This window comes from Leptonychotes weddellii, chromosome 9 (assembly GCF_054177405.1).
Source record: "Leptonychotes weddellii isolate Sample4059 chromosome 9, ASM5417740v2, whole genome shotgun sequence".
In the NCBI taxonomy this organism is placed as follows: domain Eukaryota; kingdom Metazoa; phylum Chordata; class Mammalia; order Carnivora; family Phocidae; genus Leptonychotes; species Leptonychotes weddellii.
This window is the reverse complement of record NC_138377.1, coordinates 108,473,414-108,486,561: the sequence shown is the minus strand read 5'-3', so window position 1 is coordinate 108,486,561 and position 13,148 is coordinate 108,473,414. Positions and strand designations below refer to the sequence as shown.

The window sequence follows — 13,148 nt, the reverse complement described above, 5'->3', positions numbered from 1 at the left end:
GCTGGAGTGGGGGGTGGGGTGGGAGGGATGGGTGGCTGTGTGATAGACACTGGGGAGGGTATGTGCTATGGTGAGCGCTGTGAATTGTGTAAGACTGTTGAATCACAGATCTGTACCTCTGAAACAAATAATGCAATATATGTTAAGAAAAAAAAAAAGAAGATAGCAGGAGGGGAAGAATGAAGGGGGGGAATCGGAGGGGGAGAGGAACCATGACAGACTATGGACTCTGAAAAACAAATGGAGGGTTCTAGAGGGGAGCGGGGTGGGAGGATAGGTTAGCCTGGTGATGGGTATTAAAGAGGGCACGTTCTGCATGGAGCACTGGGTGTTATGCACAAACAATGAACCATGGAACACTACATCTAAAACTAATGATGTAATGTATGGTGATTAACATAACAATAAAAAAATTAAAAATAAAAGAGGAAAATGTTCTCACCCTCACTCATAATGAGGTAAGTACACAGTAACTACACAAGGATGTTGTTGTTTACCATCAGACTGGAAAAATTCAAAAGTTTCCTCTTCCCCCGTGTTGGGGAGACTGTGGGAAAACAGACATTCTCCTACATTGTTGTGAAAGTGTAAATTGGAATAATCCCCACAGAGGGAGGCTGGTTGAACCTATCAAAAGTGTAAGCACACATCCCCACGGGGCCGCCAATTGCACTTCTGGACGTTTATCTAACAGATATGTGAGATACCATTTGTGTCCAAGAGGATTTGCTGTGGCAGTGGGTATAATACCACAAGACGGGAATGACCTCCATGGCCTCAGCGGGGACTGGCTAAATATTGATCTGAAATAATGGGATACGACCCAGCTGGGAAAGAATGAGAGCTTCCTATATAATGATATGGAAAGAGCTCCCAGATTAGGTGAAAAAGCAAGGTACTAAATAGTACGCCAGCTCATGTGAAAAAGAGGATGCAAAGAGAATGGTCACTCCTAGTAGCTTTATATATGGAAGGACACCCAAGGAACGTATCAGTGGTTGCTGCTGGCTGGGAACAGGGCAGATGGGGGACAGGTGTGGGAGGGAGAATTTTCATTTACCCTTTTAAATAGTTTTATTTTAATTTTTGTGCATATCATATTACCTACTTTAAAAAGTTAGTTAAAAAGAACAAAAACAAGAAAGAACGATCCAGACAATTATTGCTTTAAAATAAGTATATTTTCATGCTGCAAATGTAGAAATGCTTTGAAGGAAATTGGGTGCTTAAAAATATGTATACCTCTTGGCATACATAATATTTAAGAGAAGCATTAGGTGAAAAAAGGAAGCGATTGCAACTTAATCAACTTTCTTGGGTCTCTTTTCTGAATTTTATTTATTCGTATTTTAAAAATCAAAGTAACATGGGCACGTGGTTGAACATCTGAATGACCTGGATGGACTCAGAGTGAAAAGAGAAGGTCCCCATCTCTCTGCTTCTCAAATCCTGTTCCCCAGAGGCAAACTCTTGTAAATATTTTTTTTAATCATAAAACACAGGTACAAAAACACACACACAAAGGCAGAGATTAATGAATCATCATAAGGTGAGCACCCTCGCAATCCATGCAAGGTATAAAATTGGCTGGTGTCAGCCATTGCAGAAGCCCCTTCATGTACCCCATCTCCATCACAAGCCCATCTCCAAAAGGGACCTCCATCCTGACTCTAAAGGAACAATTTCCTTCTGTTCTTTTATAGCTTTGTCTCCTGAGCGTGCATCCCTAGACCTGGGTTGTCCAGTTTGGGGTCTATGAGTCACATGTTGCTATGGAGCATTTGAAATGTGGCTGGTCTAAATTGGAAGTACAAAGTACCCATCAGATTTCAAAGACTTAGTACAGAAACAGAATATTAACTATCTCATTAATGATTTTTTTCCTATTGAAACGATAATATTTTGTATATACTGGTTTAAATAAATACTAAAATTAATTTCAACTGTTTCTTTTTTACTTTTCACAATATACTTTTATTTTTTAATTTATTATATTTTTAATTTTAATTCTGGTATAGCTAACATACACTGCTCTATTAGTTCCAGTGCTCATCATGGTAAGTGTACTCTTTAATTACAATGCATTTTTAAAAAGCTTTTTATAACTATTAAAAGTTTTACTTTTTGTAACTAGAAAATTTTAGATGACATATATGGCTTGCATGTTATTTCTATTGGACAGTGCTGTGGTAGATAGTACAGTTTAATCTTGCGCTTTAAAATTCTGGTATGTTTTTAAATTGTTTTTTTAATATGCGTGTCTTCTGGCTGTTTATCTGTTGAAGAGCTAGAGGATTTGGACCTGTAGAGTTGATCACAGAGTGGATTAGGGGATTACATGACTCCTGTGCTATTCAAGGTGTTCCTCTGTCCACTTGGCAGCTGGATGCAGAGGCCTGACCAGACCCAGGTTCAAGACCCTTGCTGAGAAGGTAGATAGTGTGTTCTTTCATCAGGAAGCTCTTGGTGATGTTAGCAGCCATTTATGCTTGTTAGATTCATTAACTTGCTTGGTGTTGGGAATTGGTGATGTTCTAACTCTATCATTTATTTTTTTTTAAAGATTTTATTCATTTATTTGAAAGAGAGAGTGTGAGCACAGGCAGTGGGGAGGGGCAGAGGGAGAGGGAGAAGCAAACTCCCTGCTGAGCAGGGAGCCTGAGGCAGAGCTCCATCTAGGACCCAAGATCATGACCTGAGCCAAAGATAGACACTTAACCAACTGAGCCACCCAGGTACCCCTTATTTTTCATTTCTTAGTTGGAATAAATTCATGAAGACTTTCACATTTCCCTTCATCTACTCAGTGTTTACCCATGGTTGAGTTCATGTAGGAAATGCATGTTAAATGCTTGATTCTTATTTAATTATCTTCCAGATAATGAATTGGTTTCTTATCATCCACTGAAGGTATTAAAATATCATTATAAACTCATGGATTTAAACATGTATGATATGTTTCCACCTATTGCTATTAGTAATATTATTGAAAGTCAAATTGTCCCATCTTTGGCCAGTGGAAGTCTCTTCAAGTGGGCTCCTGGGTCTCCCTGTTCTTACCCTACTGCTCTTTGATAGCTTCTTTGCCATCTGATGTGTGAAGATGTTCCAGGCTTATCTTGTACATTTCTTGCTCCAGATCTGGAATGAACCATTTCTCTAAGAAATTCTGGCTCCAGTTTGTGGGAAATGGTGAGGGCATTGGAGATGTTTGTGGCTTTGGGGTAGGTCATTGTTTCTAGACTTTTCATTGGTCAGAAATAGAGTGAGTTCATATTGATGCTTCCAGTTAAGTGCTATAGGTCTTCTGCTTACCCCTTTCTAGATTCTAACTGTGTTTCCTTTTGTTCCACACCGAGTCCTATTTCTCAAGGACTGACATGATGTTACAATTAAAATGTCCCTTGTTACTCACAGTTGCTTTAACTTTATAGTTTCAGAATAACAATGTTAATACTACTACAGTCAATCATGATTACTGAAAACAGTTACTTTTTCTTCTTCTGCATAGGTGCTCTGATTATCTCTCCCTTTGAAAATGGTTATATTATATCTACATTATCAGAACACACAGCCATTACATACTACTGCTCTCTTCCTCTTAGCCTTCCCCTAGTCTCAGTATTGCAAATAAATATCTATTTGAAGCTTACCATTAGTCCTTATACTGATGCCTCTCTGGTTATTTTGGCTCTTGAAAGCTCATTCTCTAATAGAATCTTCAGAAAGGGCTCCTAGGAACAATATTTCCTGGGGTTCTTGCCTGTTGGTAAAAGTTTGTGTGTACCCTTTATATTTAATAGTCACTTTTTTGGATATAAAATCCTGGCCTGTCATTTTTCTTCTGGGAGTATCTTTATATAATACACTCCATTTTTTTCTCCCTGACACAAGTGGTTGCTGTTGAAAGTCTGGCAATAATCTAATTTTTTTTCCCTTGTAAGTCACTTTTGTTGTTGTTGTGTTTTGCCTGGATACCCAGATAGTTTTTTTTTTTTTCACTAAAATCCAGTAATTTTATTTTATTTTTTTATTAACATATAATGTATTATTTGTTTCAGGAGTACAGCTCTGTGATTCATCAGTCTTACACAATTCACAGCACTCACCATAGCCCATACCCAGTAATTTTAAAATGTGTGTTGATGTTGGTTGTTCTGGGTTGATATACTCAGGTTTGGAATGTGTTTTTTCAATATATAATGTCAAATCATTTGTCTTCAAGAGAAATCTTTGAATTATATTTTGAGATAATCACTTTGAACTATTTCTGATTTTAGTCCTTATTGATAATTTCACATTTTGAACAACCCGAGTGATATCTTATATTGCTATTTCTTTGTTAATGTATTACCTATTGACATCCTATTCCCCTGCTCCATTTTTAATAGGCACAGGAATATTTTCAGTTCCTACAAAGTTGCCTTTGTAACTTTACATCATAAACTGAAATCTTCATCTCTTGTCTGAACAACTTTTGATAGTCTCAATTGCCCTCTTTATAATATGGGACATTATCCTTCTTACTACCCTTCCTTCTGCCTTCCACCACCCAGTTTTCCCCAGCTGTGCCTTTGCTTTGTCTTTTCATACTTGGTGGCATTTGTATCCTGTTAAGGAATCATACTTGAGTTTTCAGTGCTTTGCCTATGGGACTATTCTAAAAGCTGAAAACCAAGAAAAAGCATTTCCGTTTTTATTACTATATACATATTGTTTATTGCAAAGCCATATGGCAATTTTAATGTAGAAATCTGGCACCACTAAAGGATCATGTTCTTGGCATCAGAGGTCAAATGGTCTTTTTTCACATTCTACCAGTTGCTCAGAATCATTCCGAATTTTAATTTGAATCATAACTGAACCTTAACTTTGTGTGCAATTTTTTTCTTCCTGAAATTTGATTCCCCTTCTATGTTCTCATGAAGGATTTTCTTGTTAAGAAACTGTTCTTGTTGCCTTAACCTATATCTCTGATACTTAGAGTTCCTCAGTAACTCCATCTATTTATTGGACTCATTTCTGTTCCTCTTCAGCACTTTCCTCTTGGATCTCACTGACTCCTTAAACTCATTTAATCTGACTGACTTTTAGTCCTGCTGCTCAGTTTTCATACAGGGATAAAACATCACCTTCGTATTTTCAAGACATGGAGTGCTTTCTATTTGCCAGAACCACCCAGCATAACATACAATGTCTTTTCTTTACCCTCATGGCAATCCCATGAGATTGATAAAATACTGCCACTAGGGACTAGTTTATCTGAAGATTAGAATCCCTTCTCAAGATAACCTAATAGTTGGGGTGCCCGGTGGCTCAGTTGGTTAAGCATCCAACTCTTGATCTCAACTCAGATCTTGAGCTCAGGGTCATGAGTTCAAGCCCTGCATTGGGCTCCATGCTGGGTGTGAAGCCTACTAGAAAGAGAGAAAGAAAGGAAAGAAAAAGAAAGAAAGAAAGAAAGGTAACCTATCATTAACAGTAGTAAACAGCAGAGCTAGGATTTGATCACAATACACTTTTCTACCCACTACATCCTTTTCAAACCCATTCATAACTTCATATTCTCTTATAAACCCCATGTAATGAAAACATCGCCAATTAAAATAGTATCACCCAACTTCAGAATTGTAAGGGGATCTATAGAAAGAGTTCAGGTGCCTGCTTTAATGGCAGGTAGATGGCCTGTCCAGGGGAATGTGCTTAGTTAGGGTGGACTCCAAGCTCTGTAAGCCAGGCACGCTGGTTAGGTCGGGCATTAGACCTCCTGGGTTCAGGTCCTGGACCCACGCCTTACTGGCTCAGACTCTAGGCAAGTTACTTAATATTGAAGCATCAGATTTTCATCTGTAAGACAAGCATCTCCCTGGTGGGGTTGTTCGAGGAATAAATGAAATAATCCACAGGAAGTGCCCAGCTCAGCAAGGTGCAGAGTAAGAGCTCACAACAAGTCATACGTACTTTTAGGCCGGGGTTTTTCCTCATTCGCAGCCTTCCCATCCACATGTCAGTCAGCAGCATCTGGCTGCAGGTGTGAGCGATGAAGTCCCGGTGTTTGGCCGCCACTGCCAGTTTGAGGCAGGTGGAGTTGCTCCAGTTCTTGAGCTCGTAGGTCAGCAGTTTCATGGCGATCTGCTCGTCGTGCTTATAGGACTGGTCTAACAACTCCACGGCAAGCTGGCCAAAGTCTCTGGAGGGAAAGAAACGCAATCAGGGCTGAAGCTGCAGTGGCCACACACTCTTTGTTAGAGAGACGTGTCCACAGGGCCATCACGGAGCTACAGGACACAGAATCCTTGATTTCCAATCCTCTGCAGTCAGGAAGCTCACAGGGTATGTCCCCAGATGGGAATGGCTGGGACCAGGGCTCTGTGCTCAGTCATGTTGGGGGTCTGACTCCTCCTGCTGCAAATGGAGTTTAGATGGACCCCACATCTGCCCCCTCAAGCCCCGGGGACACAGAGATGAGAAGACAAAGTTCTTTCCCTCGAGTGTTCATAGAAGATAGAGAGGACAGCAAAGCCCCTGTGGCAATGGAAGTCAGATTATGACTACCCTTTTTGGAGGGTACAGGTAGACATTGCAAGGGGACACCAGCAGGGCTGGCGGGTCTGGGTAAGGTCCTGTTCCTTGATCTAGGTTCTGGTCATACCAGTGTGTTCTGTATGTGAACACATACATTTGTATGGATGCCGTTCTCAGCTTGTGAGCAATACTTCAATAACACAGTGGTCACAAGAGAATTCAACACTCTCAGCGCTATGAAAGAGACAGGTTCTAGCTGTCATGGGGGCCTAGAGCAGCGAGGGCCTAGTCGTTGGAGGTGGAGGACGAGAAAGTAATGGGAGCCAGGTTGGGGGGAGGGGAGGAGAGGATGACATAAGTTGAATTGTAAACCTAAAATTTTTTTAAAGATTTTTAAAAAATTTATTTACTTGAGAGAAAAAGAGAGAGATAGAGCATGCACAGAGGGAGAGGAAGAATCAGACTCCTCACTGAGCAGGGAGCCCGATGTGGGGCTCGATCCCAGGACCCTGAGATCATGACCTGAGCTGAAGGCAGACGCTTAACTGACTGAGCCACCCAGGCACCCCTGTAAACATAAAATTTATTCCATTTTCTGCATGACCCTCATTCAAATATTCAGTGACAGTCATAAACATTCCCTGTTCCTTCAACATTTTTCATGGAATGTGATTAAGATAAAGTTCCATAGTGATCACCCTTCATGAAGTTTTTGTGTCTCCATTTTTTGGTAAGATTTCATTCCAATGATGAACTGAAGGTTGCGGAAGGGAGGAATTATGTCTGGGGGAATGGCCTTCTCTGTCCAGAGAGGAATGCTCTCTGGCCTCAGGTCCTAGAGGCTGTGGGGTGACATATCACCACGAGAATCCTCAAGAAAGCAGAGGGATGTTGTTTACCAACCCACTGAGACAGGGGAATACCGCTCCATTTTTTTAGATAACCTTGCATTCCCAATGTTTAGAAATCAGCTAATGACTTTGGAAATCACTAAATCTAATTTTACTTAGAAAATAAAAGCAGTGTGCCTCGGAAAACAAAAATGTCAGATGTCGGCAGAATTGCTTATGTAGGCCTCAAGTTCATGGGTCTATAAAGTTGTACTGGGACTTCTGGTTTTTGGTTCTGCATGTAAGGGGCTTGGAAGTGACCACTCTGTCCTAAAGATAAGTGGAAATCTGGACAAACTGAAAATTGACAATTCTTCTAAATTTATCAGAGAATTGAGGTCACAGGGCAAACTGCTGCTCCCAAAACTGCAGAGACAGACAGAGAAATATGTCCGCGTACTCTGTTCTTCTTAACAAGGCCTGCCCAAAGGAGAAATGAGTTAGCCCCAGCCTCACTTATTGGGGTATGATCAGAGCCTAAGCGGCCTGGCAGAAGGGAGATACCCAAGTGCACGACCCTCTAGCTGTCCTGTCCCACCTAAAGGGGAGAAAAAGAGAGGAGCACTTGGGAAAGTCAAGTTCAGAGGCACAGTTATACTCTTCTGTGTGTTTCTGTATGGAAATCTGTTTCACTGTCTGCATTAAAACTATGTTTCAATAGTTCCCATGAGAGGGCAGTAAAAAAACAAAACAGTGGCAGTCTAGAAATACCTCAGAGAGACAGAAGAAAAAATATCGACATAATGGACAACAGGAGTTTATGACCAAGCTTTACACATAATTGGACTTAAGTGAGAAATACATTTACCACCCTCCCCCAAAGGGACAGGTCCTCAGGACAATAGTCTCTCCTGGTTCTTAAATTCCCTCGAGACACTAACTTGGAGTTGTTGTCCAAATCCTGGGAGATATCGTCCACCAGCTCACTCTCGGAGGACTCGTGGGCCATGGACTTGTAGAGCTTACAGGCCACCAGGGCCTTGGCCATGCTCTCCTCACCTCGCTGCCAGAGGAAGACCGCCATTTTCTGGCGCTTCATGAGCACGGCCCACACCATCAGCTCATGGAAGGGGTACTGGAACCGACTCACAGCAGGGTCATCCACGTCAATGTCAATCTCTTCCTCCTTCTTCTTTTTCTTCTTTTTCCCTTTGGTTGGAGGCTCATCATCCTGAGGGGAGACAAGCATATTTTTTCACGGTTCTGCCATAAGTGCACAACAAAGGATTTCATGACTACCAAAAAAAGGAAAACGCCTTTGTCATCGGTAATAAAGAGATTTTGTAAATACATCTGCGGTTCCCACTCAGTATATTAATTCTTGTGAAAAGAAGCACATGTTTATTATAATAAGTAAACCATCTAAACCCAAATGGACTGAAAAGGCATGCTACAGTTTGATGAATTTATACTCCTGGGTTGCCAGGTTTTTGTTTTGTTTTCCACAAGCCTTTAAAAACTGAGGGGATACAAATAACAAAATAGGTGGGGATATGAAGGAAAAGAAACCCTCTTACACTGTTGGTGGGAATGCAAGCTGGTGCAGCCACTATGGAAAACAGTATGGAGGTTCCTCAAAAAATTAAAAAAAGAACTCCTCTATGATCTAGTGTGTTCTGTATGTGAACACATACATTTGTATGGATGCCTTTCTCAGCTTGTGAGCAATACTTCAATAACACACTGGTCACAAGAGAATTCAACACTCTCAGCGCTATGAAAGAGACAGGTTCTAGCTGTCATGGGGGCCTAGAGCAGCGAGGGCCTAGTCGTTGGAGGTGGAGGACAAGAAAGTAATGGGAGCCAGGTTGGGGGGAGGGGAGGAGAGGATGACATAAGTTGAATTGTAAACCTAAAATTTTTTTAAAGATTTTTAAAAAATTTATTTACTTGAGAGAAAATTCCACTGCTGGGCATTTACTCAAAGAAAACAAAAGCACTAATTTGAAAAGATACATGAGCCCTTACATTTATTGCAGTATTATTTACAATAGCTAAGATGTGAAAGCAACACAGTGCCCGTCAATAGATGAATGAATAAAGATGTGGTATTTACACATAATGCAATATTACTCAGCCATCAAAAAGAATGAGATCTTGCCATTTGCAACAACATGGATGGACTTAGAGGATATTATGCTAAGTGAAAGAAGTCAGACAGAGAAAGACTAATGCCACATGATTTCACTTACACGTGGAACCTAGAAAACAAAACAAATAAATAAGCAGACAAACAAAAAAAAGCCGCAGACTTAGATACAGAGAAAAATCTGGTTGTTGCCAGAGGCGAAGGTGTGGAGGGGTGGGTGAACTAAGTGAAGGGGACTCAGGGGTACAAACTTCCAGTCATAAAATAAACAAGTCATAGAGATGAAAAGTACAGTATAGGGAATATAGTCAATAACATTGTAATAACATTGTATGGTGACTGATGGTGACTACACTTATCAGGGTGAGCACTGAGTCATATACAGAATTGTTGAGGGGCGCCTGGGTGGCTCAGTTGGTTGAGCGACTGCCTTCGGCTCAGGTCATGATCCTGGAGTCCCGGGATCGAGTCCCGCATCGGGCTCCCTGCTCGGCAGGGAGTCTGCTTCTCCCTCTGACCTTCCTCCCTCTCATGCTCTCTGTCTCTCATTCTCTCTCTCAAATAAATAAATAAAATCTTTAAAAAAAAAAAAAAAAAAAAAGAATTGTTGAATCTGTCGTACACTTGAAATTAATATCACATTGTATGTCAATAATAAATATTAAAAAAAAAAAAAGCCTGAGGACACGTTGCAAAACTGAAACAAAGAATACACTAAAATACAAACAGCACCACGGGAGAGGTAAAGTTTATTTCCTCGGAGAAGTCTCCCAATATCAATATCAGACATAAGTGAAGCAGAGATTAATGGGAAAATGTAGAAGGGGATAGAGAAAAACGTCCCTATCAATGTTTAAAGGAAGCAAACATTCCCTTTTAAATGAGCTTTGTCCTTTCATGTGTGTGGTGCAAAGGGAAAGCCAAAATTTCCATTTTCTAAAGGGATGATGAGGGGCAGTTCTGAAAATAGAACAGGATCCGAAAGAAAGGTGGGTCATGACAGGGAGAACTGGGGGTGAAACATGGGAGCAAAATGAATATATGTGGGGCTCAGCTTATTGCAGGCTAAGACTTCAGTACTCAGTGGAATAATAGACATGGGTATTTATTCTTTTGCAAACAGCTTTCCCATCAATTACCTACACTTATTCTTCAATGACTCAGAGGTTGTGAATTTCTTCCATTCCCTCCGATGAGGAAGTTGTGGCCCAAAGACTGAATAACTTGCCCACATTCACACAATTGGAGTGGTTGGGCTGGGGGCCTGGCTTTCCCAATTCCTATCATGCGTTATTCATGACTGACCTAATTGTTGTAGTCTCTTAATGAGTTGTAACATTTCTATTGAAACTGCCATACCTTGCCCTGGATTTAAATATTTTTGTTCTAATTTTCTAATTTGTCACAGTAAAACCATAGTTACAGCAATTTAGGGAAGGTTGTTTTATATAGGTTAAAAATTGCCATATAGAAATTTAAAAATAAACATAGCTTTATTTTCAAGAATATACCAAATTAGCCCTGTGTCAGGCTCCATGTTGGGAGTGGAGCTTGCTTAAGACTTTCCCTCTGCCCTCCCCCACCTCTAAAAAATATATATACATATGTATAATATACCAAATTAAATAAAAACCCACAAACGGCTCTGAAATGTTAAAGAACAGAAGCCCTTTAAGCTTACCTTTCAATAATATATAATATTATCAAAATACTAATTGCATGTAAATTCTCTTAAAATAGTTTTAAGATTGCTAAAGAGAGGATATAACAAACAAGGAGTTAATTTTCCTAAACTGCTACAAATCAACAAGAAAAAGAGAAACAACTCAATAAAATAACAAAAGATATGAACTGGAAGTATAAAGAGAAATGGATACATCCACAATCACAGTAAGAGTCCCTGAACGTACCTCACTTAGAAATGAACTTGAAAAGTTCCTAAATATAGAAGCAAATTAAATTACATAATTACCAAGTTTGATCTGACAGCTAAATGTAAGAAATGTTCCCAACAAACCAAGAATACACATATATTTCCAGCATATGTGGATCATTAACAAAACTCCACCAGGCATTATACCCCAAGTCCTTTGAGACTGTCTACCTCAACAGATTCCAGATACTAGAAATCATGTAGTCTACATATCAAGGAATAAAACTAGAAATCAACAACAGTAGGATAACAACAAACAAAGTCTGCATCTGGAAAAATTTAAATATACTTATGGATTTTAAATGCTCTTGGATTAGGGGCGCCTGGGTGGCTCAGTCGGTTAAGCGTCTTTGGCTCAGGGCATGATCCCAGGGTCCTGGGATTGAGTCCCTAGTGGGGCTCCCTGCTCAGTGGGGAGTCTGCTTCTCCCACTCCCTCTCCCCCTCCCTCCCACCCCTCCCCCTGTATTCTCTTTCTTTCAAATAAAAAAAAATCTTTAAATGCTCTTGGATTAAAGAGGAAATTATAAACAATTTAGAAATGAATGGCAATGAAGGTTCTACTTACCTAAACGTGTGAGATATCATGAAAACAATGCTCAGAGAAAAATTTGTACCTTTCATGCGTTTATTGCAATAAAGGGAAGATTGAAAATGAGTGAACCTCACTTTCAAATGGAGTCAATAAAAACAATACAGTAACTATAGAAAGTATATGGAAGGAATGAATAAAGATGAAGCAAACATTAATAAGAACAAAAACAAAAAAAAGAAAGTTGCTTGATACAGCGAAAATACCAATCAAATATGTAGACCAGTTTGGTTAATAAAAAAAGAAGGAAGATATAATTTTAAAAAATCAGAAGGGCGCATAACTAAGATATTGAAGAGACTGAAACAATATAATATAAAGGTTTATACCAATGAATTTGAAAGTCTAGATGAAATAAATTTAGACTTTTTAGGAAAGTCTAAAGATTTTATTTATTTATTTGAGAGTGAGTGAGAGAGTGAGAGAGAGAGTGCGCACGAGCAGGGAGGAGGGGCAGAGGGAGAGGGAGAATCAGACTCCCCATTGAGCAGGGACCCCAATGCAGGGCTCGATCCCGGACATGGGATCATGCCCTGAGCCAAAGGCAGATGCTTAACTGACTGAGCCATCCAGGCGCCCCAAGCTCTAATCATTTTCTCTCCCTCTTAACTATTCTTTTTAAGTAATTATTTTCTCCACTTTTTACTTATTCTTTCTGTAACATTTATTTTTCATGTGGTACAATTTCTAGAAGATTTTAAAAAACTAATGGGGTTCATTATGATGCCAACGATAATGGGCATGCTTGCCCTGTTCTTGATTTTAATAAAAATGATGCCAGGGCACCACTATTCAGTAGTAGATTTCCTCTTACTATGAAGTATACATGTATTTTAATCATATCAGAGGGTATTTTTATTTTATCATTCTATTTTTTCACTCTCTTTCTAGTAAACTTTTTAAACAGGTTTAAGGAATCTGTTTTTCTTTTCTTTTTTTTTAATGTTATACCCTTTCTTTAATTGAGCAAGATTCACCAGTTTCTAATAGTTTATAATTAGTATTCTTTACTATTTATTATTAAATAACTGATTCACATTACTCTCAAGCTTCCTTCCAAACTTTCCAAAATCTTTTTGCTTATTTACTTTTTTATTTTTTTATTTTTTAAAATTTTGGG

At 39.5% G+C, this 13,148-nt stretch overlaps 1 protein-coding gene across 1 annotated transcript in view; it reads right to left on the bottom strand.

The window, feature by feature from the left end:
• The window catches only part of TRPM1 (transient receptor potential cation channel subfamily M member 1), a 53,407-nt gene that overhangs the window by 34,776 nt on the left and 5,483 nt on the right, over nt 1-13,148 (bottom strand). Inside the window, exons 6-7 of the mRNA XM_081831885.1 lie at nt 8,297-8,586; nt 5,962-6,190 (exon numbers count right to left, since the gene is read on the bottom strand). Of these exons, the coding sequence (XP_081688011.1) occupies nt 5,962-6,190; nt 8,297-8,586 (519 nt within the window). The remainder of the gene's footprint in view (nt 1-5,961; nt 6,191-8,296; nt 8,587-13,148) is intronic.